General features: G+C 41.5%; 1 protein-coding gene across 1 annotated transcript; it reads right to left on the reverse strand.

Moving 5' to 3' along the window:
• Positions 1 to 472: 472 nt before the first annotated feature.
• On the reverse strand, positions 473 to 26,336 carry LOC126051811 (uncharacterized). Its single transcript, XM_049831501.1, is given in 18 exon segments — positions 473 to 664; positions 1,384 to 1,465; positions 2,304 to 2,415; positions 2,957 to 3,013; positions 3,111 to 3,230; positions 4,392 to 4,509; positions 5,055 to 5,185; positions 6,801 to 6,850; positions 8,409 to 8,538; positions 9,009 to 9,089; positions 9,462 to 9,612; positions 19,938 to 20,032; positions 20,515 to 20,631; positions 23,629 to 23,845; positions 24,995 to 25,668; positions 25,670 to 25,939; positions 25,941 to 26,099; positions 26,101 to 26,336. Coding segments are annotated over 18 exon segments (2,697 nt in total). The 5' UTR covers positions 26,128 to 26,336; the 3' UTR covers positions 473 to 558.
• Positions 26,337 to 27,467: the final 1,131 nt, after the last annotated feature.

The following is a 27,467-nucleotide window of genomic DNA, read 5'->3' on the forward strand; positions in this document are numbered from 1 at the left end:
CTCTATAATAACCCAGGGGGAAAAAGGAGACAAAACTGTTCCTTAAGCTCTGAGAAACAACAACTACTCTTTTATTTCACTATGGGCACGAAGGCTTTGAAAGCAAGAACACCACAAAGCAATAGCGCCCCTCCCAAACAGGCATGAGGAGTAACTAGTTGTTTCATCTGCTAAGGCACTTGTTATCCAGGGCCTGCCTGCTTTTAATAGTTGCAGACTGGGGCCAAGCAAGAAGGCTGTGGCTGATTGTGAAGCAGATGCCATAGTGGTTCTCTTAAGTAGTAGCTTAAAATTTAGCTAGAAGAGATCAAAGAAAATTCTAGAACTAGTACCCAATAAGTCACTGATTTAATATGCTTGGGAACTAAAACTCAAGCCCCTTCATGGGCTTGCTCGCTATAGCAAATAGTACTGTAACTTTTAACTCCATTTTTCTTCTGTTTCTGCTGTAAACAATAGCACACTGAAACCATTTTATGATTAGGCTTTTACAGCCAAATGAGTTTTATTGGAGTTAGACCCAGGAAAGGGGTTAGTTCATACAGTTATGTTTTGACTTCAGAGTTCAGGCTTGCTAATAACAGAGAACTCAACACCACGTTTGTTGAGGCGATCGATCGGTTTTGTTTTGGAGAAAGCAGCTCCTGGAGAATATACACCACCCCTGTTAATGAAAATCAAAAGAGAAAAACAGTAGTGGTACAGTGAGTGAGTGAGACCTTTTATTTATTTTTAAGTCAAGGATGTATTTCACTGCCTGAGAAAGAAAAAGCCACTCTCTCCCACAGGAGAGCGTGTGCAGAATTTAGCAAGCTGGTTATATTCATAGGTTCGTTTCTGCAGCCAGCAAACTCAAGAGAAACCATTCCATTAACTGGAAATGCAGACACTGATGCAACAGATGCAGCAAAAGCATTTCTATGTATGACTACATCTTTTCAAACTGAAAGGCAGATGAAGAGTAAATGGCTGTGAATCAGTATCTGAAGGTTTCACGTATTATTTTTATAATGACCTTACAATTATTACATATATTACACGTTATTACATAGGTGTATTACGATTACACGCATAGAAGTATACTGAAATGCGGTGGACTGACCTTGGCTGAATGCCAGGTGCCCACCAAGCAGCTCTGTCACTTCCCTCCTCAGTAGGACAGGGAGAGGAGAAAATCATATGGAAAAAAACCCCTCATAGGTCAAGATCAAGGTGGTTTAATAAAGCAAAAGCAAAGTGTGTGAAGTTATCTCCCTTGCACAGCCATTTGGGTGAGGCAAGACAAAAATCCACAGGGTTATGAGATCTGTAGTTTCCAAGAGAAACATACACATATAGTAGTTTTAGGGGAGATCAAGCTGTTCTGCATGGGAAAGTACTTACCGTTTAGGCAGACAAGCTGCATCCTCCAGAAGAGATACAGCTGCTTGAACCATTGCAATTGGTATAGCAACATAGCTAGGCTCTGACAAACAAACAAACAAACAAAAAAAAACAAAACAAAGAACCCCAAACAAACAATGTACAGCGTGTTGAAATGTAGAATGTAATCTCGCTCTTACCCACAGCGTGCTGAAGAATAATCTCTTTGGCAACAAAACAGCCTTCCCCATTTAAGAACAGCTTTTTTACCTTGTAACCATCCCAAGTAGCTGGTGAAGTCCTTAAGATCTAATCTGGACAAATACTGCTTCAACTACAGGCCTATAACCACACAACAAGCATGAGCAATCACCTCACAGGTGAGAGAGGGCTCTCCATTACAGCAAGAGCTTTCCCCATTCTGTGCTTAAATTCAGACTTTTGCTGTGAGACTGTTGCATTCAGCAGTTATTTAAAGAAGCTATGCTTCATTAACTCCTTTCTGAATGCACATTCTTGCTGTCTCCAAACTTGACTTCAGGTGTCACCTCCCCTCAAAGGAATGACCTGAACACAGGTATGTTATGGCTAGAAATGATACTATGCCAGATCTGCTTCCGTTCACTCACAGGGGACTGGAAATAAACAAGTAGTAAGTCCAGGCTGCAACAACTGAAAACTAACCTTAAAGCACTCTCCCTTTAACTGCTCTACTCTGCAAAAATGAAAAATTGGAACAGGGAAAGTCAGAAGGAAAGCGAATGACAAGGCAGCAAATGAAGTGGCTGTGAATGCTACTATCCAAGGTAATACTCTGTAAAGGCTGCTGACTTTGTCCATGCTGCAAGCGCTCCTCAAGGGTGAGTAGCAGTGGAACCATAAACTTCTTTTCAAGCAGGGAATGTAAGGCAAAAGCAGTAAGCTGCTACTGACATACATACCTGGTCCTTTCACTTCAGTGCAGATCTTGACATTTGGTTTGCCATACTGGGGGTCTTGCCCCTCACTGTAACCCTCGCCAAAAAAAGTCATTGTAAAAGAGGTTCCATCCATCTGTAGTGGACAAGACAAACGTGGCCACCAAAACAGTAACTCACTTCTATCAGGCAAGCACAAGTAGTAAATACAGGTGTCTATTATGCCACAAATACTATCATCTATCTAAATATGAGAAGAGTTATTGGGAGTTATTGCTTAAAAGGTACAATCTCATCTAAATTTGTAATCACTTCCCCTTTGTTGGAACTGTTACTGTCCTAAAGTCCATTTATTCTCTCAGGGCTTTCAGTCCTGGGTTTGTACTACTCAGTCTCCCCCTGTCATCACCGTTGACAGATGTGAGTGCTGTGAGCCATCCCTGTAAATACATCAGACCCAGCAACATGACCCATTTTCTCCTGGTATGAGTTGCACATACTCTGATGTCTAATAGCAGAAGGCATGATGATTTAAATATTCAAAGCTAACTGAACAGGCACACACAATGTGCATTTAGAAATTATTTCTTTGGGACTAAGCAGCTGACTCTAGATTACTATTCCACCATTATCATAACAAATCTATTCAGTAATTGTGATGGAAAACAGTCAGCTACCTGTTTCTGGGTTGGTCCTTTCTTTGTGAAGAATCCAGCAGAGAAAAATTCCGGGTACTATATAAGAACAGGGGAAAAAACCAACCAAACAACAGTAAACTAGAGGGGGAAAAAATATCCAAACACTTAATTCTTTTGTGTTCTGAACACTTACTTTTGTCAGAAGTTTTCTTCCAAAGCTCAACTTCACAAGAAGAAGAAATAAAATGCCAGCAAACATCAGCTTGATAACAGAGCCAAGACCACCTATGTTCACATAAGCGCCATACTGCACCTGAGGCAAAACCATATTTCCAGTGGTAGAATTTACATTAAAATTTTTGCATCAGTTCATTTGTAAAAATGAATCTACCCCCACATTAGGATGCAACTGCTTGATACAATAGATAGCTGTTTAAATCGGGCCTTAGACAATTGTCTTGGTTCTAAGCAACTCTCTGAATAATGCTTCACTTTGTAATTCATTATGAGAAGACAGTGTAACTACAGAATGGCGAGGGAGCGAGCATGGTAAACAAGAGTGGAACACTTTAAAGAAAGGTGCATTTTGGTATCCAATTCCAGGCTGCTTTCCCAAGATCTTCCTTTCCTCCCCTTACTGCTTTAGTTTAAGACAAACTGACGCCTTCCTTTAGAATTTTGGAATAGCAATGGGAAGCCTTTCTCATGAGTAGTTTCCAAGTATATTTTCAGAGCACTGTCTCACCTTCATCTCTTAACTGATGCCTGTGATTCTGCACAGCTGTTCTATACGTTGTTGGGGCTGGTCTCCTCTCAGGAAACCATGGAAAACAAAAACTAAACACGACCACCGCTTCACCTTGCCTTTACTCTGCACACCAGAGACCCAAGCATCAAAGACGTCTCCAGATACAAATGAGCAGCATACGAATTCTTTATCAGAATGTTTACTACACTGACCTGACCTGACCATAGTTGCACAGACTACAATTACAATGCTTTTAGAAGCTCCACTGATTAAAACAAGAAAAGCCTCTGCACAGGAACAGAATTTAACGTATTCATCATTCCCCAAAATAAGGAAGCCTACCTTTCAAATATTTCCGTGACTCAAGGCTTCCATTCCCTACAAATACAGGCCCAGAAATCAGATAGCATAAGAACCCTACGAGAGACTCTCGTATCTATTATGCTAGCAGCAATAAGCAAGCTCATCAGGCAGAGCATCGAGTAGTATGAAAGAGGCCCGTGCACCCAGAAGAACCTGGACCACATCAGGTCAAACAGCTTGCAAAGGAGACCAACAGCACCAGCCTCCTTCTTTACAGAAGCAGAAGCACATCGCAGTTCGTTACTATTTACCTAACTGCAGAAGCCCTACTACGCAGATCTGCACTAAGAACAGTTATCACATAAAGGAAAGATGCGCTGAAAATGCTACTAAGGACATAGTATACCAAAACCAGTAACTTACAGGTGTTTCCTGCAACTCTGTGTGCAAGTAACACTGAGACCGTTTCACAACGGAACCATCAGATCCCATGAATCGAATGGAGTACTCTTTGAATTCCTGATTGTAAAACACAAGTCCTCTGCCAATGGAAAAAAGAAAGTCAGAAAAAATGTTCACATGTTCACGCGTGCTGAAAGAAACAGATCATAACAGCCCTACCCATACTGGCTTTTTCCTCAAGCATTTCTATGACTTCACCTCCTTCCACTGAAAGCAAACCATTCCAAATTTATCCCTGGCTCAACTCAAAATCCCATGCACTACAGCGAGGATGAATTTGATAATCAAAATAATACTCTCCTCACATTTCTTTTTTCCTCCTACCAATCGCTTCTGAAATCAAACACAAAAGTTTGCCATGTCAACAAAAGTCTCTTAGAACAAGTTAACTTTGAGAGCCCGTAAATGCTGGGACATGTTCTCTTTTTTTTCAGTAAAATAGGAACAAATCAGTAAAACTGAACTTATCTTCAATTCTACTAGATGAGTATCTATCCATTCATATTACACTGAAGTCCTAAATGCATCTTTTTAGTATTTAGCAAAGCAATATGTTGCCAACCTATGTAGTGAATACTGGAGCTGTTAGAAGACAGCGTGTTTCACGTCTTACGCTTCTTATACCTGCTTCTAAGTTTTGCACCAACTACTGGAACAGGGGCATATCCTATCTTTTTTCGAAGCTTCCTCAGGTTGTCTTGATCCGCAAGGCCATAAACCGCTGACTTCCAGGTCCCATCATGTGCACAAGAGCCCTGGCAACATACCATGAAACCGTAGTTAATTCAGCATCTGAAGGTTTCATGTATTATTTTAATAATGACCTTACAATTATTACATATATTACACATTATTACATAGATGTATTACGATTACACGCATAAAAGTACATTGAAATGCGGTGGATTGACCTTGGCTGAATGCCAGGTGCCCACCAAGCCGCTCTATCACTTCCCTCCTCAGTAGGACAGGGAGAGGAGAAAATCATATGGGAAAAAACCCCTCATAGGTCAAGATCAAGGCGGTTTACTAAAGCAAAAGCAAAGGCCGCATGCAGAAGCAAAGGATAACAAAAGCTTTATTCTCTACTTCCCATCAGCAGGCGATGTCCAGCCACTTCCCGGGAAGCAGGGCTTCAGGACACAGAGCAGTTGCTCCAGGAGGCAAACCTTGTACTAACACATGCCCCCCACCCCTCCTCCTTTCTCGTAGCTTTTATCACCGAGCAGACATCATATGGTACGGAATACGCCTTTCGTCAGTTTGGGTCACTACCCTGGCTGTGTCCCCTCCCAGAATCTTGCCCACCCCCAGACTACTGGGTGAGGGCGGGGGGAAATATTGGAGAGCCAGCCTTGATGCTGTGCGAGCACTGCTTAGCAGCAGCCAGAACGCTGGTGTGTTATCAGCACCTTTCTAGCACCAGTACAGAGCACAGCACGATGAGGGCTGCTACGGGGAAAATTAACTCCATCTCAGCCAGACCCAATGCAATCTCCACCCCTTACGCCATACCATTTGTGTCATGCTCAGGTCCCACGGAAGTTAATACAGAGAAGATTTTATATTTATTTTTCTATATATATAAAAAACTGCCCCATTGTATTTAATTCTCGTTACTAAATCCCTTCTTACCAGCACTTACAACTTATCCTACATACTTAAACCACCTTTATACCCAACATACAGATTTATACACTCTCATTAACTACTATTCCCTGTCCTTTAACAGACAGATATTACTCTCCCAATCCACGCACTTCCTCCTCTCCTCCCAATGCTCATAAGAACAGGCTATGACTTGGGCCCCATCTGGCAATATGGGTGCTCAGGACAGGACAGGAGAAGCAGTATGTTCCATTGCTGGGCACCAACACTGTCTTGGTTTGGGTCATCGTTGCATTATTTCAATAATGACCTTACAGTTATTACATACATTACACCTTGTTGCAATTATTATACTTTAATGCCTGTAATGCTAATACATGTACCTTGAAACATACCCCCCAAACAAAACAAGCAAGCAAGCAAAAAAACCCACCAAACGGCCAAACACTAGGATTACTGGCAACACACTATGTATCTGTTACAGTTTATTTATGTATGAATCCTTCCGACATCTCTGCAAATATTATTTCCTGAAATGGCTTAACACAGCAAACTTTAGGTAGACAGCCTATGCAAACGAACCTTACAAAAGCGTGTTTGCTCGGCATACTTCTGTTAGCTCCTAAAGTTCTTAGAGCCATCACCAAAGACCTGCCAGCTTGTTCCTTGGTCTGAATTAATGTAACAACAGTTATTCTAATGGGCTACAGTGAAGTCACCACAAATACCTCTCAGTTTCCAAGAAGGCGTAAACCAACCAACCTCAGGCCCAGATTTCACCTTCAGGAAACTTTCAACAGCAGTTAAGGTACCTTTAAGGGAGGAGAAAACATGACTTGGCATATACAGTCATTAGTTCACAAAGCCAGAGTACACTCTGGTAGACTCAAACAGCAGGCCACTGACACTGTTAGTTGAAAAGGCAGAGTCACATCTTTACCTCAAAGTAAAATAAACTACGATTAAGTTCCACAGCTCTTTTAGTTAGCAAGTATCAAACTTCTTACGTAAAGTACTTCAAGAAGCGTCACCAATATTAGCTTTACTCGCTACATTTTTCATTTGTCTTATCCACTTAATGACATAATAAAAATAATACACACCAAAAAAAAAAAATAAAGGAAAGGAATATTAAGAGCCATATTCAGTTTTCCTCCAAGTTTCAAAATTAAGGATGACGTAGGCTGTGAAAACTGAGATGGACTTACAGATTTTGGTAGACCTTAACTACAAAAAAACCCAAACCAAACAAACCACCCCCCCAACCCCCTCCCCCAAACCTCCAAACACACAAGATAGCCTAAAACCTTTAAGTTTAGCATAGCTTGTGTTTTGCAAAGCATGCTTAGTTGTGATGAATAGCAAAACAAAACAACTCCTCCAAATTCCGCTTTGTTTTGCTTTGCTCAGTTCCTTCTGAGAGCATTAAGACTGTACTTGTGGGGGCAAATGTCAATATAGCAAGCAACTGGACAGACAGTTGGTAATACCCTAAAGGCCAAACAGGAAGATATAAAAGACATCTTTCTTCAAATCAAGTATCCGACATCAAATTATAACCCCGCGAACAACCAGATCCTCATTTCCACGCCTCTCCTCTCCCTTCAATCAGATCCAGATTGAGTTTTATTAAACTGAAAGCTGATGACACGCTCCAACGTAAAGCAATCCCACTTCATAGCACTTCTAACGGTACATAAAAGCAAAACATTCGGATGCTTTCATCAGCCCTTCCGACTGCAAGTCAGACCTGACGAACGAAGTATCCGCATTTGAGATTGGGAGCAAGTACTATTTGCACAGAATGGAATCATCTCGCATCTTCCCTCAAATATATTTATCCTCTTTCAGTTACTGTCTGGCTGCTCTTTAAGACAAAGGCACGGCACGGCACTGGCTGTCTACTTACACTCAGACAATGGCTTCTCAGGGCTTCCAGTAGAGAAAGAAAACCTAGGAAACCGGATCACCCACTAATTTCCAATCCCTCTCCCGCAGCCTTCCTGTCCCCACTGTCTTTTCCCTACAAGATCCGCACTGCACAAGGGGCAGTGCGCTGAGCCTTGCCTAGGGATGTCCACAGCCTGGCTCAACAGCCTGCTGCTGACAGCTGCAGGTTCTGTTCTCTCAGCGAGCAGCATTACCTTGAATCCCTCCTTCACCTAATGACCAATCTTCTCCAAGCTAATGGGAATATGATTTACTTCTCAATTTTTATTTACCAGGTTTGGTCGAAACTGATCAGCTGGTAAAGGCAGGCAAAAAGAGAGACTGAAGGAGTCTCCACATAAGCATTGCTGCTTTGGGAAGCCAGATGAAAGCATGGTCTGCACTTCTTTTTCCGCATAAGGTCACACTTAAATAAGTCACCTTTCAACTTGTCTCTGGTGTACAGTACTCCCATATCAGCTGGTATAGAGTCAAAGCCACAGCTTCCAATGACATACGCTCCCTTTTCCGCAGCTTTTTCGTTGTATTTCAGGCACATTCCTTCCAGAAACTAAAACACAGTCAGAACAAGTATTTTAAGCAGAACTCTGTACTCGGCCACACCCAATATGAGCCATCAGCGCTTTACTGTCTTATCACAGCACCCCGCATACTTCAAAACACTTACAAGCATCTTTAAGACAGATACATGCTACTCCTGTTTTACGGCATGAAAGTATCACAGCAGTACAAAGAAAGGTGGCCTGCACAAAATTCCCATGTAGAATCACAACCCAGACTCGAAGCAGAACTCAAGCATTTTGGATTTCCAGAGAGAACCCGAGAGGCTCTTGTCTCCAAGTAAGAAAACTATCCAACTAATACACATTAATGTACTTAAAAACAAGTAATGCATCGTAAACCAGCAGAGCAGGAGGCAAAATTTGTCTTCACGCTCAGCAACGTTAGTGGAAAAATACTACACAAATACCCCTTTAACAGCTCTTTGATAGAAGGTAGCATTTTTCTACGGTCACGTACCTGGGGTTCTCCACAGACGTCAATGCGGCTCGCACCGTTTTCAACACCAGCTTCTACCACAGGCTCTCCAAAGAATCTATACTATAGAAGGAAAGACCACCCCACGTTACAAAAAATAAAACCCACCCACCACAACTCACCCAGCGTGCTTCATCTGACAGAGCCACCCACAAGAGAAGTAAGCCCTTGGTGGGTACTGGGTTTGCTACGTGGGGCCAAAATGTAATAGTACTTGTGGGTTTTGGGGGGCTCGGGAGAAGGAGCAGCACAACAACCTTCATCACTGATGGTGCAGTTTGCTGCACAGACTGCTGCACCCTGTTTCTCTCCAAAGGTAAGACCACCAAGGCCAACTCAACGTGTCTAATCTCAAGGTATGCTTTTTGCGCTCCTGTTATCAGCATATTCTCTACTTAAGTACCCCCAATTTCCAAGACGTCGTCACGACCCAACTTCCAGCTCTTGTACTTTGATCCCCTCCAAGCGCGCTGCAAGTATCGCCACCGAAAGTTTTAAAGGGGCCAAGAACTTAGAACAGGGCCCACTTTCAGCCTCAATACAAGCACTGAAGGAAGCCGACTGTTGGGAGCAGAAGAGCTTCAACCTTAAGCAAGAGACACAAGAGAGACTCGCAGTCTCACAGCAGTAGCCATAGCTTTGTGCTGGTGCAGCAGCAGTATCTAACCCAGGCACCATCATTCTAGAAGAGCAGGTGACAAAACCCAGCTGGAGATGATTGTGCCTCTGCCACCTGGGTGTACAGCCTCTCCCCCTTCCACCTGCACACTCACTGCTTCTTGGAGAAGAGGCTATGAAGGAAGCAGGCTACTCCAGCAGGACAGAAAGAGACGAGGAACCAATGGGGAGACCCACAGGTTAGCTGGAAAGAAGCCACAGGAGGGGATGTGACACCATCTCAGCAAGGCTAGGTCACACAGACAGTGCTGGCAAGGAGCAGGAGAGGAAGGCTTAAGCTACTGCACAAGCATGCAGGTCAGCACCACCACCGTAAATCTCCTTTATTTTGGAAAACTTTTGCCTGCATCTGGACATACAGATTAACGAACCCAAGATCTTGTCAGTTGCTGAACACTTACTGTACCAACATATAGGTAAAATACTGCAAGAAATTGTCTTATCTTCAGAAAGAGATGAGAAAAATCATCTTGCAACATTACACACAGAATCAAGATCAATACTTTATGTACCTGAAAAAGGGAAACGGGCTCTAACACCTGCAACTACTGACCCAGTGAGCTGGTCCCAGTTGTTTCTTCAGTAAAGGTTTTCCAACGTGATTAGGTGGAACCTTTGCTAGGGCTTCCTTCAGCTGTTAGGAGACGTATCAAAATATAAGCATTGGCTAAAAAAAATAAGCTTTTCAAGATTGAAATTACAGAAGAGGACTCTTGGACGGTCACAGCCTTGACAGAGCAACCTCCAATATCAAGTTGTTTTCTCTGGGACAGAGAACCAAGCACACTTCTTTTGGAAGGCAAGTATTTTTATATTTCTGGGAGTCTCAGTTATAATTATTTAAGAGAAGGGGCTATAGAGTAGATCTACAGTTAAAATAGACAGATTCCATGAGGTACAGCTCCCCTTGAAGACAGCAGTATTATTCTACACATCATCTCTTTAGTTCAGAAAAACACCCCACACTTGTATCAAAAAGGGACTATGTGAAATGTAACACAATCTAAAGAAGGACCCCTCTTTACAATCCAAAGGAGAAAATCTTCAATATGAAAATTTAAATTTAACTTGCATTTTAAAAGTTTGGGCACAACTTAGGTTATCTTTCCCATCTTAAAATTTCTGAGGACTTCAGGGGGAAGAAATGGAGTAGCAGTGACAAAAGCTTGGACCATCTTACAGACAAGTAAAATTTTCACTCTATGTTATTTTTCACATTTTGCTCGACTTTGTGATGTACTTTCACTTCAAAGTAAATTAAGTTTTTCAGTTGTCAGATTTTCTTTTTCCTTCTCAGATACTACCAACATCTGAAGTGTTCAGACTGCAAGCACCACAGCTATATATGATTTCTAAAAAACCCTGTAGGTTAGAAATTGCTGATGTATTTTATTAAGCTATAAGGACTGTTCAGTTGGGTTTTTTTAGTATAACCACCTATGGATATAAACCAATGAGGTAACGGTAATTTAACCTTAACGATTTTGCAAGGTGTACGCAAATTCGACTTTAAAGCAAGACAGTGTAAAAGTCAATTAGTAAAGCATAACAGAATTCCCAGACTAAAAAGATCTTGATCTACTTTGTAGTCTGTATTTTTATAGAGTCTCTTTCACCAGCGAACCTTGCTAGCATTGTTCACTGTTATGTATATTTTCTACCTTTTCTAGAAAATGGAAGCACAGTTTTCTTATCTAACTATTTGATGCCCATGACAATGCCAAAATCAGAAAACAAACTGCTTCCATTCTACTCGTTGGACTTCTGCTGGAAGACCATCCTCCTCTTCTTAACCAAGTCAATCCAAACCGATTTCTTGCAAAGAAGTGAAGCACTAGTTTCAGTTGCTTGGATTTATTTAAGTACAATGCAACTAAAAGGTTAGTCAAAAAAACTCTCTGAAATATTTTGGGGAGCTTTGTAATCATATCTGTTCTTTAAAGTCCACAAAGGTTCTCTTCTCTCTCCTCTACTCTGCAAGTTAACTTACTTAACTTAAAAACTTTCTGTCCTCCACCTTTGGTCTGTGCACTGGACAGTCCGTTACACTTCAATTTTCTGTTTTATAAAAATTACTCAGACAGAAGTAAATTTCTTTTAAAACCCCCCACAACAACCTAGAGAACACATATATGTAAAGGAACAAAAATAAACAGAACCAAAGAAGCCTTAGGGAAAAGGTGTAAACTTGACTTCAGCTACAACAGCTGTTAACCTAAACATTTTTAAAACAGTAGGTTCCTGTAAAAATTTGTTTAGGTGTATTTCTTGGAATGTGTTTCTCCTTAATGTTCTTCCTGAGGCTTAAGCTCAGCAGTTTCCATGTCTTCTGCAACAGGGGATGACATTAAAACCTACAGCAGAGTAAGAAATACCTCACCCCGTAAGGCAATGATAGCAGTAGTCCCTGACCTCGTGCCTTGGCATGGAAAAAGCCTTTAAACGCATTTTCAGGATCCTGACTCTTGGCATACTCAGTAAAGCACGTTAACCCTCCTTCACAGTTCAAACACTGGAGTTTCGCAAGAGGTAACTATCTCCCTGGTAGCAGAACTATTTTCCATCAAAACAGTAACATCATAAATATTCTAGTTTTGTTCCTCTGGATCTTTTTTTTTCCAATTCCACTGAAGAACTGGAACATCGTTATGTTGGCTGGAGGCTTGGACGTGCCTAAAGCAATACTTACGCCTTTTAGCTCCTGAAAGACTTCACTGCCACCTCCTTCCTGTGCTTTTTAAGGAGGGGCATTCACACACAGCATTCCGGCAGCTTCCAGGTCTGAGGTGAGGTATGCTGGGCAAGAAAAACTAGATTTCGGCATCAGATACAGCCGAGTTAGAATTATTTTAGAACCAGCGAGAACTCAAGCGCTTACAACCAATGAGTGTGCAAATGGACTGTTTTAGAAAGAGTCAGGGCTACAATTTTGGTATCCACAGAACGCTCCTATTTCTAACAAGCACTGAGCTCAATGCTAGGAACACAACAAACAGGGGAAAGGTTTAATACAACCAATTAAATCCTGGAAAAAATCCTTATGATTCCAACCGGTATTAATCACAAAGTTCAACAGAGCACAGCTCTTTTCCTCGGGCTTCGCCCAGCAAAGACAGGAGACTAGGAACATGGAAGTAAGCAGGATGAGAGACTTGGATGTGCACTTTAAGCTAGACAAGCAAGCACTCCTTGAGGCTCTAGGAAACAAAGCAAGGAAATGAGTAGAGAGAAGTGAAGTGTTGGATGAATCTCCTCTACTTCACCAGGCAAGATGCAGAGTGGAAAACCCCCCCCGCTTTTAAAAGTACTATTGAGAATTCAGGTTTATAATAATTCCAGAAAGGAAGGCAGTAACTGATGAAATAAAAGCTAGAATGCCTGCAGGGCTCTTCAATATCAGAACTGCAAGAGCCTACCACCACATTAGAACTCCTTTATCAAACAAACAAAAAATATTAAAATGACAATTTCTGAACACGGTACACACCCAAAATTTCAGCATTAGGTGTTGGTTACAGTGATATATAAACTTAGCACACAGCCTTTGCTTGTGATTGTCACAACTTCAAGGTCTGAACTGAAAGAAATGCACAGGTTTAACAACACTTTTATCATGAATCATACTGTGTGACCATAACAGTAACGTAAATAATTATTTCTAAAAATAAGGATTGAAAAATAGATACTGCACTGATAAAGGCAGACTTGTGAGCAGGGCTATAAACCCATGGCTATACAAAAGCAGCTTGCCACCTATGAAATTGGGACAGATCAAAAGATTAAGAAAAGAACAAAGCATTTTAATGATCTCTAGAATTTCTTCTAGATCTCTAGAATGTCTTCTGCTAAAGACACAGAACACCTTATGAATTATAACATTCTTAATATGCAAAGCAGTGAAGAATCCTTTCTAAGTTCTTTCAATGGTACTTTATATAGATTTTTCTTATATTCAACTTTCAATTATTTACACCCCATTAGGACCTCCTGAAAAAGAAACTAGCAGCAGCATTTTGTTTCAAGAATTCAGAGACTATATTCAAGCTACCTTCAACCTCCTCTGACAAAGACTGAAATTTTTAAGTGTATCACTGTAAGACACAGATGTTCTCCAGATAGTGATTCTTTTTTGCAGACCTTTTCTGAACCAACCTGAAACTCTTGTACTTTTTATTTTTGCTGATGCCAGTACTTAATATTGTATTCTAGTGATGCTGAACACCAAGGCAATCTAACTATTTATGTTTATTTGGCGCTTTCCTCTCGCAGCAATACTGTTACATCTTCCAACTGACATAAACTGTGCTGCATTTTGTTAAAATATAAAATAACCTGGCATTCAATTAAAGAGGGTTATTCTGTTTCTTCTGAAAAAAATCTGGGTTTATGGTTCCCGTACAACAGGATACCTAATAAGTTAGCTTAATGTAGGTAAAGCAAGCTATGCAACTATCACAGTACACATAAAAGGAGTTTGGCATCTATTTCAATTCCATATTTGACAGTAAACACAGTGTTCCTGCCAGCTTCTGGACAAGGCCTTTTATTACCAAAATGTACATCACAGAGGACCTCTGGAATAAACTGTGTGTCACAGGCAAGCCAAATTTACTAAATGGCTTGGCTTACAGAGAATAAGCTGAAGGGCAGACTGTTGGAGCTACAAAATATTTTAAACGCAATTATTACCTCACTTCACCTGACATTTTTGAACATGCTATCAAAACAAATTCAGATTAAGTCTTACTACTCATCTCTCTCCTACTGTTGAAATACTAGAACCTACTCTGTAATTAATTTCTTACATCGCAGCTGAGGGCAGAACTAAATTTCTGTTTTGAAAAGTTAAAAGAACTGGCAGCAACTGAGGAAGCAAATAAAACATTATGTTGAATTTAAGATCAGATTAAAATTAGTATTACAATTTCTAACTCTGACACTTGTAAATTTTATTATTTTTTTTTAAATGTGAATCAACATCACACACTTTTTCCAAACTGAAGTACTATTTCTTCTCCTCTAACATTTCCTAAGCAGGAATAAAACCAATTTAGGTATTGAGATCTGCTGGGTGGAAAAGTAAAGGGAAGACATCACCATTGCTACTGCTAATTTATTTTCAATCAGCAGAAAGCAACATTGAAGCTATTTACTCAGGGAGATGATCAAAAGAACTAGGAGTTGGGATAAAACATTTTCTCTTCTTCACAACAATTCCAGTTGTTGTCGGAGTGTAGGAAAATGCAAGTCTTATTGCACCTTGCAAGTCATCATGGTGGGGACTCCAAAACGATGATGCATCTGGTGTTAGCTGTCTTTTTTACAACCCTTCTAAACAAAGTTCAGTGGCTAAATCCTGGCAGAAGTCTTCAAATTATTCCCTCTTCAGAGTACCTCCTGAGAAGTAACAGGACAGGCCTGTTGCTAGTGAATGTGAAAAATGTTAATATTCAGAGTATCTTCCATCCTATACTGGCTACAGAATGACTGGTAAGTTTATTACACCCAAAAGTATAACATTCTGACAGTATAAATTACAGGGGGAAATAATTCATCATTTTAGGTAACTGTTTATACATTGTGGTAAACAAAACAGTATATCATTAAGTATAAGAAACAATACTATGATTCTTGCACAAAAACAGATTTGCTTGCAAGCACCCCTTTAACTTACTAAGCAGCAGGAGACAGTTCTTTTGATTATGAAGGCGTTTTGTCACATCTCCTGATGTTAATGATGCATATGGACAGTTCATTTCAGCCAGCAACCCACTCATTTCGAGTTGAAATTCTTCTGCTTCATTTGGACCTTAGAAGGAAAAGAATAGTAATTTCTTTACACTTAATACATATATCTTTGGCTGTGAGTAGAATGAATTGGATACTTAAAAAAAAAAATTATAAAAAATTATGCTTTGCTCCAGTTGCTATTTAACATTAAAACCCTGCTTTTAATGGAAGCCAAATGTGTTCTTTGAGTTTCTCAAAGACACAGCACAACCTACTTGGAGCCATGATATTCCTCATTATTGTAAAATTATGTTTCACTGGCAGCTTTCCCCAGCTACAACAGAGAGCCACTGGCAACTTCTACAATGAAGTGACATTAAAAACATCGCAAATTTTACAGGGGTATTTTAAGTATCAACTAACTTTTCCCACTACAAATGTATTAGGTAGTTCTGACAAAGTCACAAATAACATGGTTTATGAGCTCTCACGCTTTTACCACTTCTCCCTGTAAGCTCACATTTGTCAAATGATCTTACTTCATAATCAGGTCATGTAAATCAAAGCTTAGACTGATATTTGTGTCAGAAATTAGTGAAACTAATCTGAATTTGTTAAGCCAAGTTATGCAAAAAATAGCGATCAATGAGAGGTAACAGTTTTCCTTCATTTTAAAAGGGACTTCAACCCAAAATGTCTGTTATTTATAAACTCAAGTCCCACAAAATGAAGGTAGGGCTTGATGGTACTACAGATAAAATGTTTCTATCACTGCGTTTAAAGAATTTGAAATAGGTGCTAGAGTACTTCTGGATTGTATTTTTACACAAAACATAGTAGGAACCTTATACTGCTAGAAGAGGTGAAATGCTGTATTGTTACAGAGCTAGGGAGTCAAATACACTCAAATAAGAAAGGATGGACATGTCAAAAACAGAGAGAAAGAGGAAAAGAACAGATATTGAGGTGAAATGCAGCAATCTTTGGCCATCGAGTAGACTGAAAGTTAAGTTCATAAAAGCATTACAAGTTAATACATTAGATACTCAGAAGTACAGGTTATCACACCAATTTAATCTGTAGAATGTCATGACCAGTTGACCAAAACCAACATTTTTTGAAAACTAAGGTTTGCTTCCTCCGCCAAAATAATAAACAAACGAACATTTTCAGGCTCCTTCTCCCAGAGTATTTCATAAAGGGGGAAAAATACATAGTAATCACAGAGTTAAGGTAACCAAAAATAAAAAGAAAATATCGTTACTGTAGTCATGAGAACATTTCCTTGAACAGTAGTAGGTATTTCTTACATCAAAATTACAAACAGGAGCATTGAAATACAAGTATTCTCATGATCTAATTAAAAAAACCCAAAAAACCTAATGTTTTGTTAAATCCATCCAAGAATTTTAAAAAAAAGTTCTATGGTTGAACAATTAAAAGAAAAAGCTAATTTCAGAACAAAGACTGTTTGAGCCTCACTATTATTTCAATCTCTACTGGCTGTTCATGAGGCAAGTTTCAGGTGGAAAATAACCAAAATCTGACAGCGCACAGACAGTGCTCCCTGGTACAACAAATTTGGCAATTGTCAGCCCAAATCTTTATGGCATGCAAGAACATACATTAAGTGCACGTTTGTGCTAGAGTTATGGCTACTTACTGTTAGTTGCCTGCACATTTTCCTCTAGTTTACAGAATAGCCGTAACTCAGATACCAACCAAGCACAGAGTTTGGTGAATTCAGGGGAACTGGCTCCACGAGAGACTGCCTGAGCCAGCGCTCCGTCATCTAACAATGGACCTTTGTAACTGACAAGTAAAACAAAAGCACAGTTTATTAACTTTTGCTATGACTGATGTCCTGCGATAGATTTACTTTATGCTGTGTGCATATTGAGAAACACACCCTCATCACATCTGCAATGCTGAACATCTAAACTGATAAGATTCCCGCACTGAACTGTAAGGAAAAGCACACTGAAAACATCTGAGTGAACTCAGCATTTCCATGCACATTAGCTTACTGACAAAGAGACTGTGTCACAAAATATCATCATCAAAGGTTTCATCCTGGAGAATGTTATCACATGCAGTGGCAAATTCTCTGCGTCTATCTCCTTAATATGTTACTTACAATATAGCTATCTAGAGCAACTGCAGTTTCAAAGTATCATTCTTGAGCACTGCTTTACAGTACATTGAATAATTACTGCTGAACTAGTGCATCTTTTCTGTCATTTCTTATCTCGTATCAAAAGGTTGCCACACAAAACAAAGCCTTCGATACAAATGTTACAAAAGTGATCTGCAAAACAATATCCTCTCTTGAAAAATTACCTTCTTAAGCGGGCACAAGAAAAAAAACCAGAATTAGCTCTTTCTGTAAACAAGCCAAGATCAGGCCTAGTGTAAGAAAGCATGAGTCTACAGATCAGGTCTTAGTAGACACAGTTTTCAGGACATCTGTGTACTGATACTCTGTCAGGGGGAGGAGGAATAGTAGGGAGAAGGCTGCCTTATTAACCAGGTAGAAGCACAAAGTCAGAGCTTGCCAGAGTATTTAAGAAAAAATGCACAGTATTATTTTGATACACTGCACCCAAAACAGAAAGACTGAACTCCCTCTTTTGAACTTCCAGGTATAGTCACCCGCTATGTCACAGCAACCCAGTCAGTCCAGTCAACTCTTGGCAAACCTCAGAATTTAAAAAAAAAAAAAAAAAAATCTCTCAAAGAGCAAATTAATATGTTAATCCCCATACTTTGTTCTTGTGCTTAACATCACGTATAAAGGATTTGGTCTTTACTGTAACAGCCTGTTACTCCATCCAACCAAAATGAAGAAGCCACACTCAAAAATAACTTTTACCTCACAGAGCAGCTCAATTAGCCACACAGAGTTCATCTACTAGCAGCTGGTGGGAAACTGTAATTTGATGTATTACAACCCTACTATATTACCACAGTAGGCTAGACAAGTCCAACAGGCTAATTAGAGCAAGCCTAAGTCCTACCCCACAGATGTTTCAGACCTACACTTGTATAGGAACATCTGGGACTCGGAATAGAAACATCCAGTTATAGATCAAAGTAGAAAGGAAGCGATGACAAGCCTTTTGCTTTGGCAGGATCTGGATTTAAGTCACTGGTCACATCAGAGGCCCCTTTTCTAGAATTTTTCTTTGACAGATATGACATCTTTACTGTGTTATCTCTGATAATTATGACTTCAGCTACACATCTACCTGGCCCGTAATCCAACTTGCAGATTCCTGGCTGCAAGTAGCTTTTTCCTTCCATTCCTGCCAATGGCACATGTTCTAGAGCTACACTTCTCTTTTGGTAACATTATGATCTCCAGTTTGTTTACTTTTTCAATAGTTCAACAGACTGACTTACAAGGCATTTGAGGACTGCAATCCAAGCTGTGGCATATCTTTTTGAGAAATCCGTGTGCAAAATTTATCTTCCTGACTACCAGAAGTCCATGTAGCAAAATCAGTAATCTCTGTTTTATCCACTGTTTTTTCAATGCCCATCTTCTTAAGTTTATTGGACTCCAACCTAATGGATGCAATAGTTTCTAGTTTTGAGACTTCTTCCGTACTCTTATTTAAATGTCCAGCTGTACGGATGCTGAAGCATTCACGTTTTACCTTAGTATCTCCCTGTTGAGGATTTCTTGGCTGGGCGAGGGCACGTGAGCAATCCAGCCGTTAGCTGGGAACGAAGCATAAGTTTACAAAGTGCTGAAGCCGACAAGGACGCTGTGTCCTTGTACGCTGGGAAAAAGGAAGATAAGAAGAGCCTGACAAACAACTCCTGGATGCCGAAGAACGAGATAAGTAACTGCTGGACACCTCGTGAAGAAGCTTGCACAGCCAACAGAGGATAAGATAGCGTCGCGTGAGACAGGGTATTGTACCCATTAGAGTATTGTATAAGGCACATGCACAAGCGCATAAGGTATATAACTGGGCTAAAAGTTGTAGTAAATGGGCTTCACTTGATCACATTGGTCTGTGTGTGATGTCCCCTGTGGATCCTCCGAAACAACCAAGTACTTATCAGTGACTTTTCAAGGACACATCTACTAAAAATGTATTGAATGGAAGAGTCTGTTGCAAGACTGTGTGGAGTATTGCACAAGTTCTGCCCAAACACAGCAAGCTCTTGTGGTCGTGTTCTGAATTCTAATATGTTAGCAAAAATCACTTCAGAACTATACTGGAGAAAGAAAAAGTCATGTGGTATGCAAAAGAAAAAACTAAACTCTAAAAAGAAGAGAAGGAACCACACTATGTTTTCCTGCATTCTTGCTTCATGACCTTTTTCCACAAGAACAACCAGGAAATTAAATTATTTGTCTTTTACCTAATAATACAGCATCTATATGTGTTCCTCTAACAAGGTAAAGTTTTGAAATTCCTTTCTCTGAGCAACTGGAACCTGCTGGAGGGCAAAGGGAGATGACACCCAAGCTAAAAGAAATTAACGTACCTTTGGCAGGAACAGTTATCGATGCGTTTTATGGAGTCTTGTTTGGTCTCACTCTGGGTCTTCGAAGCCCAAGGTCTGTTGTAAGGATCCAGGGTCTATTTGCACAGTGACAGAGGTATACAGGCTCATATATTACACTAGCAAGGCAAGTACACTTGTCTTTTTCCTTTTTAACATCCTTTCAGAACACTGAACATCAGAATCAACTTGCAAATATTTACAGGAACTATGTTTTCCTCTCCTTCCCCTCCCATTTTGCAATTTATAAGGAGAAAATAACCTGTGAAAAGGGTAAAATGTAAATGATAGCAAAGAACAGGTAAACATAAGAAACACAAATATCAAATGCTAGTTTCCGAGTGAACTGGACACAGGCCCCATTTACACTAGTCAGAACACACCGGTACCTGTACAAACTGCTCAAGTCCAACATTAGGGAAAAAGAATTTGACAAGCAACTTCTTGGGTTCATTATTACTTCAGGTTCGCTTGTAAAATGTAGTTCTGTGATGTATATTTTAGTGTTAACGTTTATAGCGATATGAAATGCACTTAGTGAAGGAAGCCTGCAACATACCTGTCTGTGTTTCTTATCATGCGTGTGTGTGAAAAAGTCAAATGTGGTCCCGCAGATGGTATTGCAGTCTTTGCACCAGTGGTTCCCTGCATCATAATACTCATAAATATTGGCCAACTGGAAAGGATGTTTGGAGGACTGTGAAGAGGATTCTGCTGGCTTCGGGCTTCTACCTCTGGATTTTTCATTAGCAGGTTTTGATTCCTAAATTGAACAGAAGGAAACACTTCTCTAAGACAAGGCAGGACAGACATAATGCTCTAGAAATCAGAACCTGCCTCCAGCAGTAGCCACACACGCCAAAAAAAAAAAAAAAAAAAAAAAAAAAATTTATCACCTGCTTTTCAGCACCCAGGCTAATTCCACTGTTTCAGAGAGCTGGTATTGCCAACTAAGACGCTGCATGGCCTCAGTGAAGAGCTTCCAATAAGGTTCCCAGATGTAATGGCTGGATGGTTGTAGGTAATCAAGGAAGCAAATGAACAAATTCCCTATGGCATGCACCCTTCCCACTTTATGGGTTTCACATAAAGATCTGAATAGTTCCAATTTACCATACTAGCCAAACAGTGCCCAGAAGACCTAAAATGGTTCCCCTGGAAGCGTTCAGAAATTACTGTAAAGTAGCTTGGATGAAAGCAGAATGAAAACAGAAGTAAGAATTAGGTGACTAAATGTATTTAACTCAGATTTATCAGATTATTTGAGAGTTCCTGAATTCTCCAGGAGACTCGTTGCTTAGCATTAATAGAAAGATGGTGTTTTGCTAACTACCTAAGTATATAAGGTGAAGCATCTTGTGATTTAAGCATGTGATATTTGCACTTACATTGAGTTGTACAGAAAGACATCATACATTTCAGGACTCTAGCCAAAATTAATACTATACTAACACTGCAGAGTAGCAAAACAAATAATCCCTGAAACAGATCTGAATGAGCCCTGCTAATTTAGATTACAATAGTACTAGATGTATTTTGAGTTTTGAGTTACATTTTCAATGGCTGAAAGCCCATTATGTTATCATTTCTAATCTGCATGGCAGTCTGGAAAGAATAGCATATTAACTTAGACCCGAGTTGGTTGCATGATTTCCAAGTTATTCACTACTGGTGTTGAACAAATTTACTTAAGCAGATTCAAAACTATTAAATAGCATCTGCCTTACTTGAAATTCCATTTGATAATCAGGGATAGATTCTCTCCTATTAACACCAACCCACACAACATACATTGTAAATCAAACAATGAAGAGAAACCCAGGCTACCATGCACCCCACAGATAGCACTATCCCAATACAACCTAGTTCTTGATAGCAGAGTAGGAAGTGACCAAGTAAATAGTTGCATATATTCTGTCTGCAAGAACACCACAAAGCTGACATTCTCTTAAACAATGAGAAGATCAACTTACAATCTGCAGGAGGTGCATGGAAGGATGTTCATGATGTCTGAGAAGTGTCACTGTTTGTGTTATTTACAGACATACACCCACCCAACATATCCTATAAAAATACTATCTCAATCAGAACTTTAAAAAGACAATGCTTCTCACATAGATAGGTGATAGCCAACTCTTAAACCCAGTTTGTGCTTAACCCCAGCTCAAAGATGCCTTTATAATTGGCTGCTCTTCAGAGCCCACAAGGGACAATCTGTCTGTTTAGTACAACAAGGCTCACCTCTGCAACGACTATGTAACTGCAATACACAGACACAGGTTCAGCAGCAAGGGACTACAAAGGAGCTTGCAAATCAGCAGAAAGGCACACGTTTCTGCCCTTAGGTTGGCAGTCAACCAACCTCAGTGTCAATAGGCCCGCACCATCTTTCTCTTCATTAAAAAAAAAAAGTTAACAATCAGAATTACAAGGTGAATCTTAGAGACTAAAGGCAGTGTCCTACGTGTCTACAGATATCTGAAATTATTAAATGTTCCTGGCTAGAACTCAGAATTTTCCATGTTAAAATACGGAACTATGAAAAGGGGATCAAGTCATTATGGGCTTGGACAATACAAACAATGGAAGTTAAAATAATGAAAAATATATTCACACACACCATATTGCAAGAAAAGAAAGCAATATAACACTGCAACGTAGGATTTAACAGACATTGTTACCTACTTTAGCTTTACAATGTGGTGACTGAAGCAAATGATTTGTAAAATTAAGTGGATACTAAACTTCAGTGATGTTTCAAGAAACAGTAAAAAACAAAACACAAAAGCAAGTCTTAAAATGAACGGCACCTAATGAGTTCTCTGAACCAGACCGGGATGAAGCATAAGGAAAAGTTTACAGGATACACTGATCCGAGTGACCTTGTAGTTTATACCTCTTATCCTACTAACATTTCCCTCTCTGCAAAAAATATACAGTAAGGTCTACACAAAAAAGCATCTACCATCTCCCATCAGCTATTTCTGTTAAATATTTGAATAAACATCTGAAAAGCAGAATAATTAATCTTCTGAATACATGCATAACCCTTCAGACATTACTATCATACACTACTTCCAAAGCAAAAACTATCTTCTGGAATGCAATAAACCTGCGTTAGTATATCCAGCACTCAGTAGTATAGACCACGTCAGAGAGACCATACCGATGCATACTGACATTTCTTAAGAGAAAACACATAGCATGTACATAATAATCATTTTAAGCTTACAATCATATGCAAGTCTTGCGATTTGTTAGTATATTCACCCAGTGAGAAGACCAACATGCTCCAAACTTGCAGAGAGCTTTGCTGCTACAAACATTCCTCCCTGATAGGCCACGCCAGAAATGTTGTAGAGAAAAAAAGTCTGTCCTCCTGGTATGGCACTGAGACCAAACAGCTGCAAACACTCATGATACTGTTCAATCCAACACCTCAGCAAAACCAAGATCAAAACCAGTAAGTGGTATTGAACTGCACAAACCTTGAGATAAATTATAAGCACGGATGCATTGACTCTCACCTGCATGCACGATCAAAACCAGCATATGAGATGTGATAACAAATGACATCAAATGATCTTCTAGTAAAGGTTTGGGAGCAGCTGCCTCCCCAGTGCCCTCTTCTCTTAGTGGGAAAATCATTAGCATAGAAGCCAGAAGACTTTACCTTGTTGGAGGAAGATGTTTTCTCCAGACCTTTTGCATTTGCTGACTCGCTGTTCTTTTCCAAGGAATCTTTTGTTTCCACGGCTGGTTTCCAGGGTTTTTCAAATATGTTAGTCCCCAGGATTTGTGCCACTTTGTCAAGCTCAGACTGCTTCTTGTCAGCTGCATCAGATTCTTTATGCAGCTCTGAAATCTCCTTCATAATATTCTCTTGTAATCTGTTCACCTCAACCCCAGTATGGGGTCTTTGTGTCCATCCTTCTCACGACGCTTTTTTCCTCAACATCTCTCCTGAGCCAATCAAGGAAGTAGAGGAGTTGGAAAATTGTCTTAAGATCTGTACAACTATTCCAGCAACAAGTAAAATACTAATATAAAATACTACAGCTATATCTTGACTAGGGATTTGTAAAGACAGACCTGACTCTCAGGTACAGCATCGCTAAATCTGCACGATCCACCTCTATAAGGATCGCCTTAATATACACCCCTAACAGAGGCACCATAATCCTCAAGAGAGAGAATCAATTTAATAATCACTATTTCCCTGTGTGACCAAACAAGCAAGAGTTAATCGTACGTTCTACCCTGAAAGTATCACTTTCCAAAGGTGAGGGAAATTAGTATTTACTTGGACCAAACAGAAGTTTTAAAAATAAAAAAAGTTAGCTCTGTCTAGAGAGGACTTTTCCTTCTCCAAATAAGATTAATGAAAAATTAAAAGGCACGATGACTTGTCTTCAGTCACTATTTCTCACTTCTTCGAAAGAAGTGCTAAAACACATGAAGTACAATTCATTTAACTTATCAAGCTGCCGAAGAAGATGCAAAAGCTACTATTTGCTTCAGTGTAACAGCCAAATTTTGACATAATTAATTTTAATATAGTAATTAGGTCACTGCTTTCTCAAGAGTTCTGCATTGCCCGGAGTATGACAATATTAAACTACAGACTATTATTAATATTTTGGTATTCACTTCTCCTAGCAGGTACTAGGACTTGAGAAACACCCCAGTGGGGAAAAAAAAAAAAGCGGGGGGGGGGGGACACGCACCAAACCTTGCTGTCTACGAAGCCTGTCCAACTCAGTCCTGAGAGAGTAAAGCTGCTTCTGCCGTGCTTCTCGCTCGTTCTTCAGTTTTTCCCTCTCTTCTATCACCTGAACACATTGGAAGGGGACTGGATTTTCTTCTCTTCCCAACACAGGATAATCAGTCTTGCAAGAATGACAGCAAGACCTCAATTTGCCAGTCACAGAACACTGCTCGCTGTTCTCAAAATGTTCTTGAGTATCTTAACACAACAAATACACCTCATCCTCTGCATCTGTACGTAACTATATCACGTGCTCACGCGTCAACCCTACAAGAATATATGCCTGCAAAATATCTCTGGTGATACGGTTACGATCAGATTGAAGCACAAGTCTAAATAATAGCTGAAATTGGCCAGAGCCAAAGCAGGAGGCAAGGAAAAGGGCTGTGAACTCTTTTGTCCCTGATGGAACATGCTAGCTGTAGAGATTACTGCATGAGCTCTGAAGACCCGTTTAGCCTTGATCTTGCTCACCCCTGCAGAAAGATAATCGGCTGAGTGCAAGTGCCTTGGGAAATGGTGCAACAAACAAGGCAGTTCTGGGGAATACACTGCCCAAAAGAAAAAAATCGGCAGGGGGCGGGGGCGGGGGGGCTCGCCCCGCGTCGCCCCCTCAGCCCTTCCCTTCGCAGCCGCCCGCCGGCGGCTCCCCACGGAGGGGGCCGGGGCACGGGGGCCGGGCGGCGGCGCGGCGCCAGCACGACCCCCCCCGCCGCGGCCCGTACCCAGCCTCTCGGCCGCCCGCTCGAGCACCGCCTGCAGCTTCTCCCGGCTGCGCCCGGCCACGGCCCAGCGCAGGGCGCCGCGCAGCTCCCCGCCGGCCGCCGCCCGCGCCACCTCCTCCACCACGAACTGGCCGGTGAAGCCCGAGGCCCCGAACACCACCAGCTCGTCGGGCCGCTCGGGCGCCCCGCCGCCGCCGCCGCCGCCGCCGGCCGCCGGCCGCCGTGAGGAGAGCGACCGCCGCGCTGCCTGCCGGCGCCAGGCAGCGGCCGGTATCGCGCCGTCCCGCCCAGGTCCGCGCCCGTTGCCGGCGGGGGCGGGACGGGAGGCCGGCCCGCGGGGCGGGCGTTACGGCCCTTGCGGCGGCTGGGGCTTGCGGTGCCGAGCGGCGGGCCGGGCTCCGGGCCTGCCGGGCCCCGGCGGCGCCCAGCCCTGCCCCGCTCCCGAGGCAGGCAGTCGGCCGCTGCCGCGTAGCGCCGGTGACAGCGGGGGCTCAGCCCTCGGCCCCCGCCGGGGGAGAGGTAACCTTTGGTCTCGTTGCAGCAGCTAGGAAGGAGGGAGAGGTGCTCTCTCTCACGGGACCTTTGGCGTACCGTGAACGACTAAAAGTATACCACGATACGGCCGAGAGGCTTTGGAGCCCAGCAGCATAGGCAACAACGGTTTGTAGGGAGAGGCCATCCTCACTGGTCCCACAGCAGACACTCTTTCTCCTGAAGAGCACAGCTCGCTGCTGCCGTAAGCATTTCAGCATAGGTAGTAGAGATGAACCGAGGGCTGTTACTAATCAAAATTACCTTAATTACCCAGAAGTAAAATGAAATACTCTGTTGCCCCCCGAACTACAGGAAATATTTGTGTTGTCCGTTCTCTGATCGCCAGGTAGCACTTCCCTGAAATCGCTTTAGCTTCCACATCTGGCTGAATGAAAGAATGACGCCTGTCAGCTGCAGCCTTTCTCAGTGAGACAGTGAGTCTCTACGCGCACGAGGGAGTTAAAAGTTGACTGGCTGTGTCTCGGGTGGTGTCCTTTCTAAAAGGAAAGGGTTCTGCAGCTCTCCTTGCAAACTGCGTGCGTAGTTTCGCACGTGTATGAGCTAGCATAACGGCTTACTGCCACCAAATGGAGACGGACGAATTCCCTCTCCTTCTTCCCAGCGCGCTGTCCTGCCTCCTTCCTTGTGCCAACTTTCATGCTTGCTCGTTCTCTCTGCCAGCCAGTTTAACTCTCTAAGCTGGTGGAAAACTAGCTCCTCTTCTGGGTTCGTTTCCTGTCTGCTTAGGCAGTTAACCTGGCTCGTAAAGTGCTCTAAAAAGTGCTCAAGTCAGTGCAAGGTAAGCCACAGGAATACAGCAGGAGAACAAAGGAGCAGATGGAGAGATGGGAGGCGGCAGCAAGGCCGCAGAAGGAGCAGAAGTGCAGTTAGCGTTGGATATCTCTCTTAAAGGAGAGGCTTCATGCTTTTAACCTGGTTCTAACTATTTTCCCACTGTGTGGATTTGCCAGTAATCCTTGGTTTAACTTAGCAGAATGATGCAAGTCAAACATCCTAATAGCCAGGTCACTGTATATACAGTTCAGGCTTTATTATGGAGTTTATCTTCCTAGTTCCATATTGCCAAGCCAGATGCCTAGGAACAAAATGTTTCAAATGCCCATTGGCATACTGGAGGAAACCTGGGCATGCCTGATGGTGTAGCGTTTTCACGTGCTTTTCTACGCAGTTAATAACTGCGGCGGAATTAGATTTAAAGTTCCATGAATGGTCTGGGCGTTGGAGTGCTACATATTTGGTGGTTCTTAGCGGTGGTATGGGCCTGATAAGCACATTTGATGTGTACTGTAGGCAGGAGTACACTGTGTCAAGGTGCGAGCTTTCCACCAGAGAAGAATTCTTTCTGATTTGGTGGGGAGTTTGGGGTGGCGAGTAGTTTGTTTTTACGCTCAACTCTCCCCAGTAGAGTATCTTAAAATTTGATGTGCAATTTGGCCACGCAAAGTTCTGTGCTCTTGGCCTGTC

This window comes from Accipiter gentilis, chromosome 28 (genome assembly GCF_929443795.1).
Source record: "Accipiter gentilis chromosome 28, bAccGen1.1, whole genome shotgun sequence".
In the NCBI taxonomy this organism is placed as follows: Eukaryota; Metazoa; Chordata; class Aves; order Accipitriformes; family Accipitridae; genus Astur; species Astur gentilis.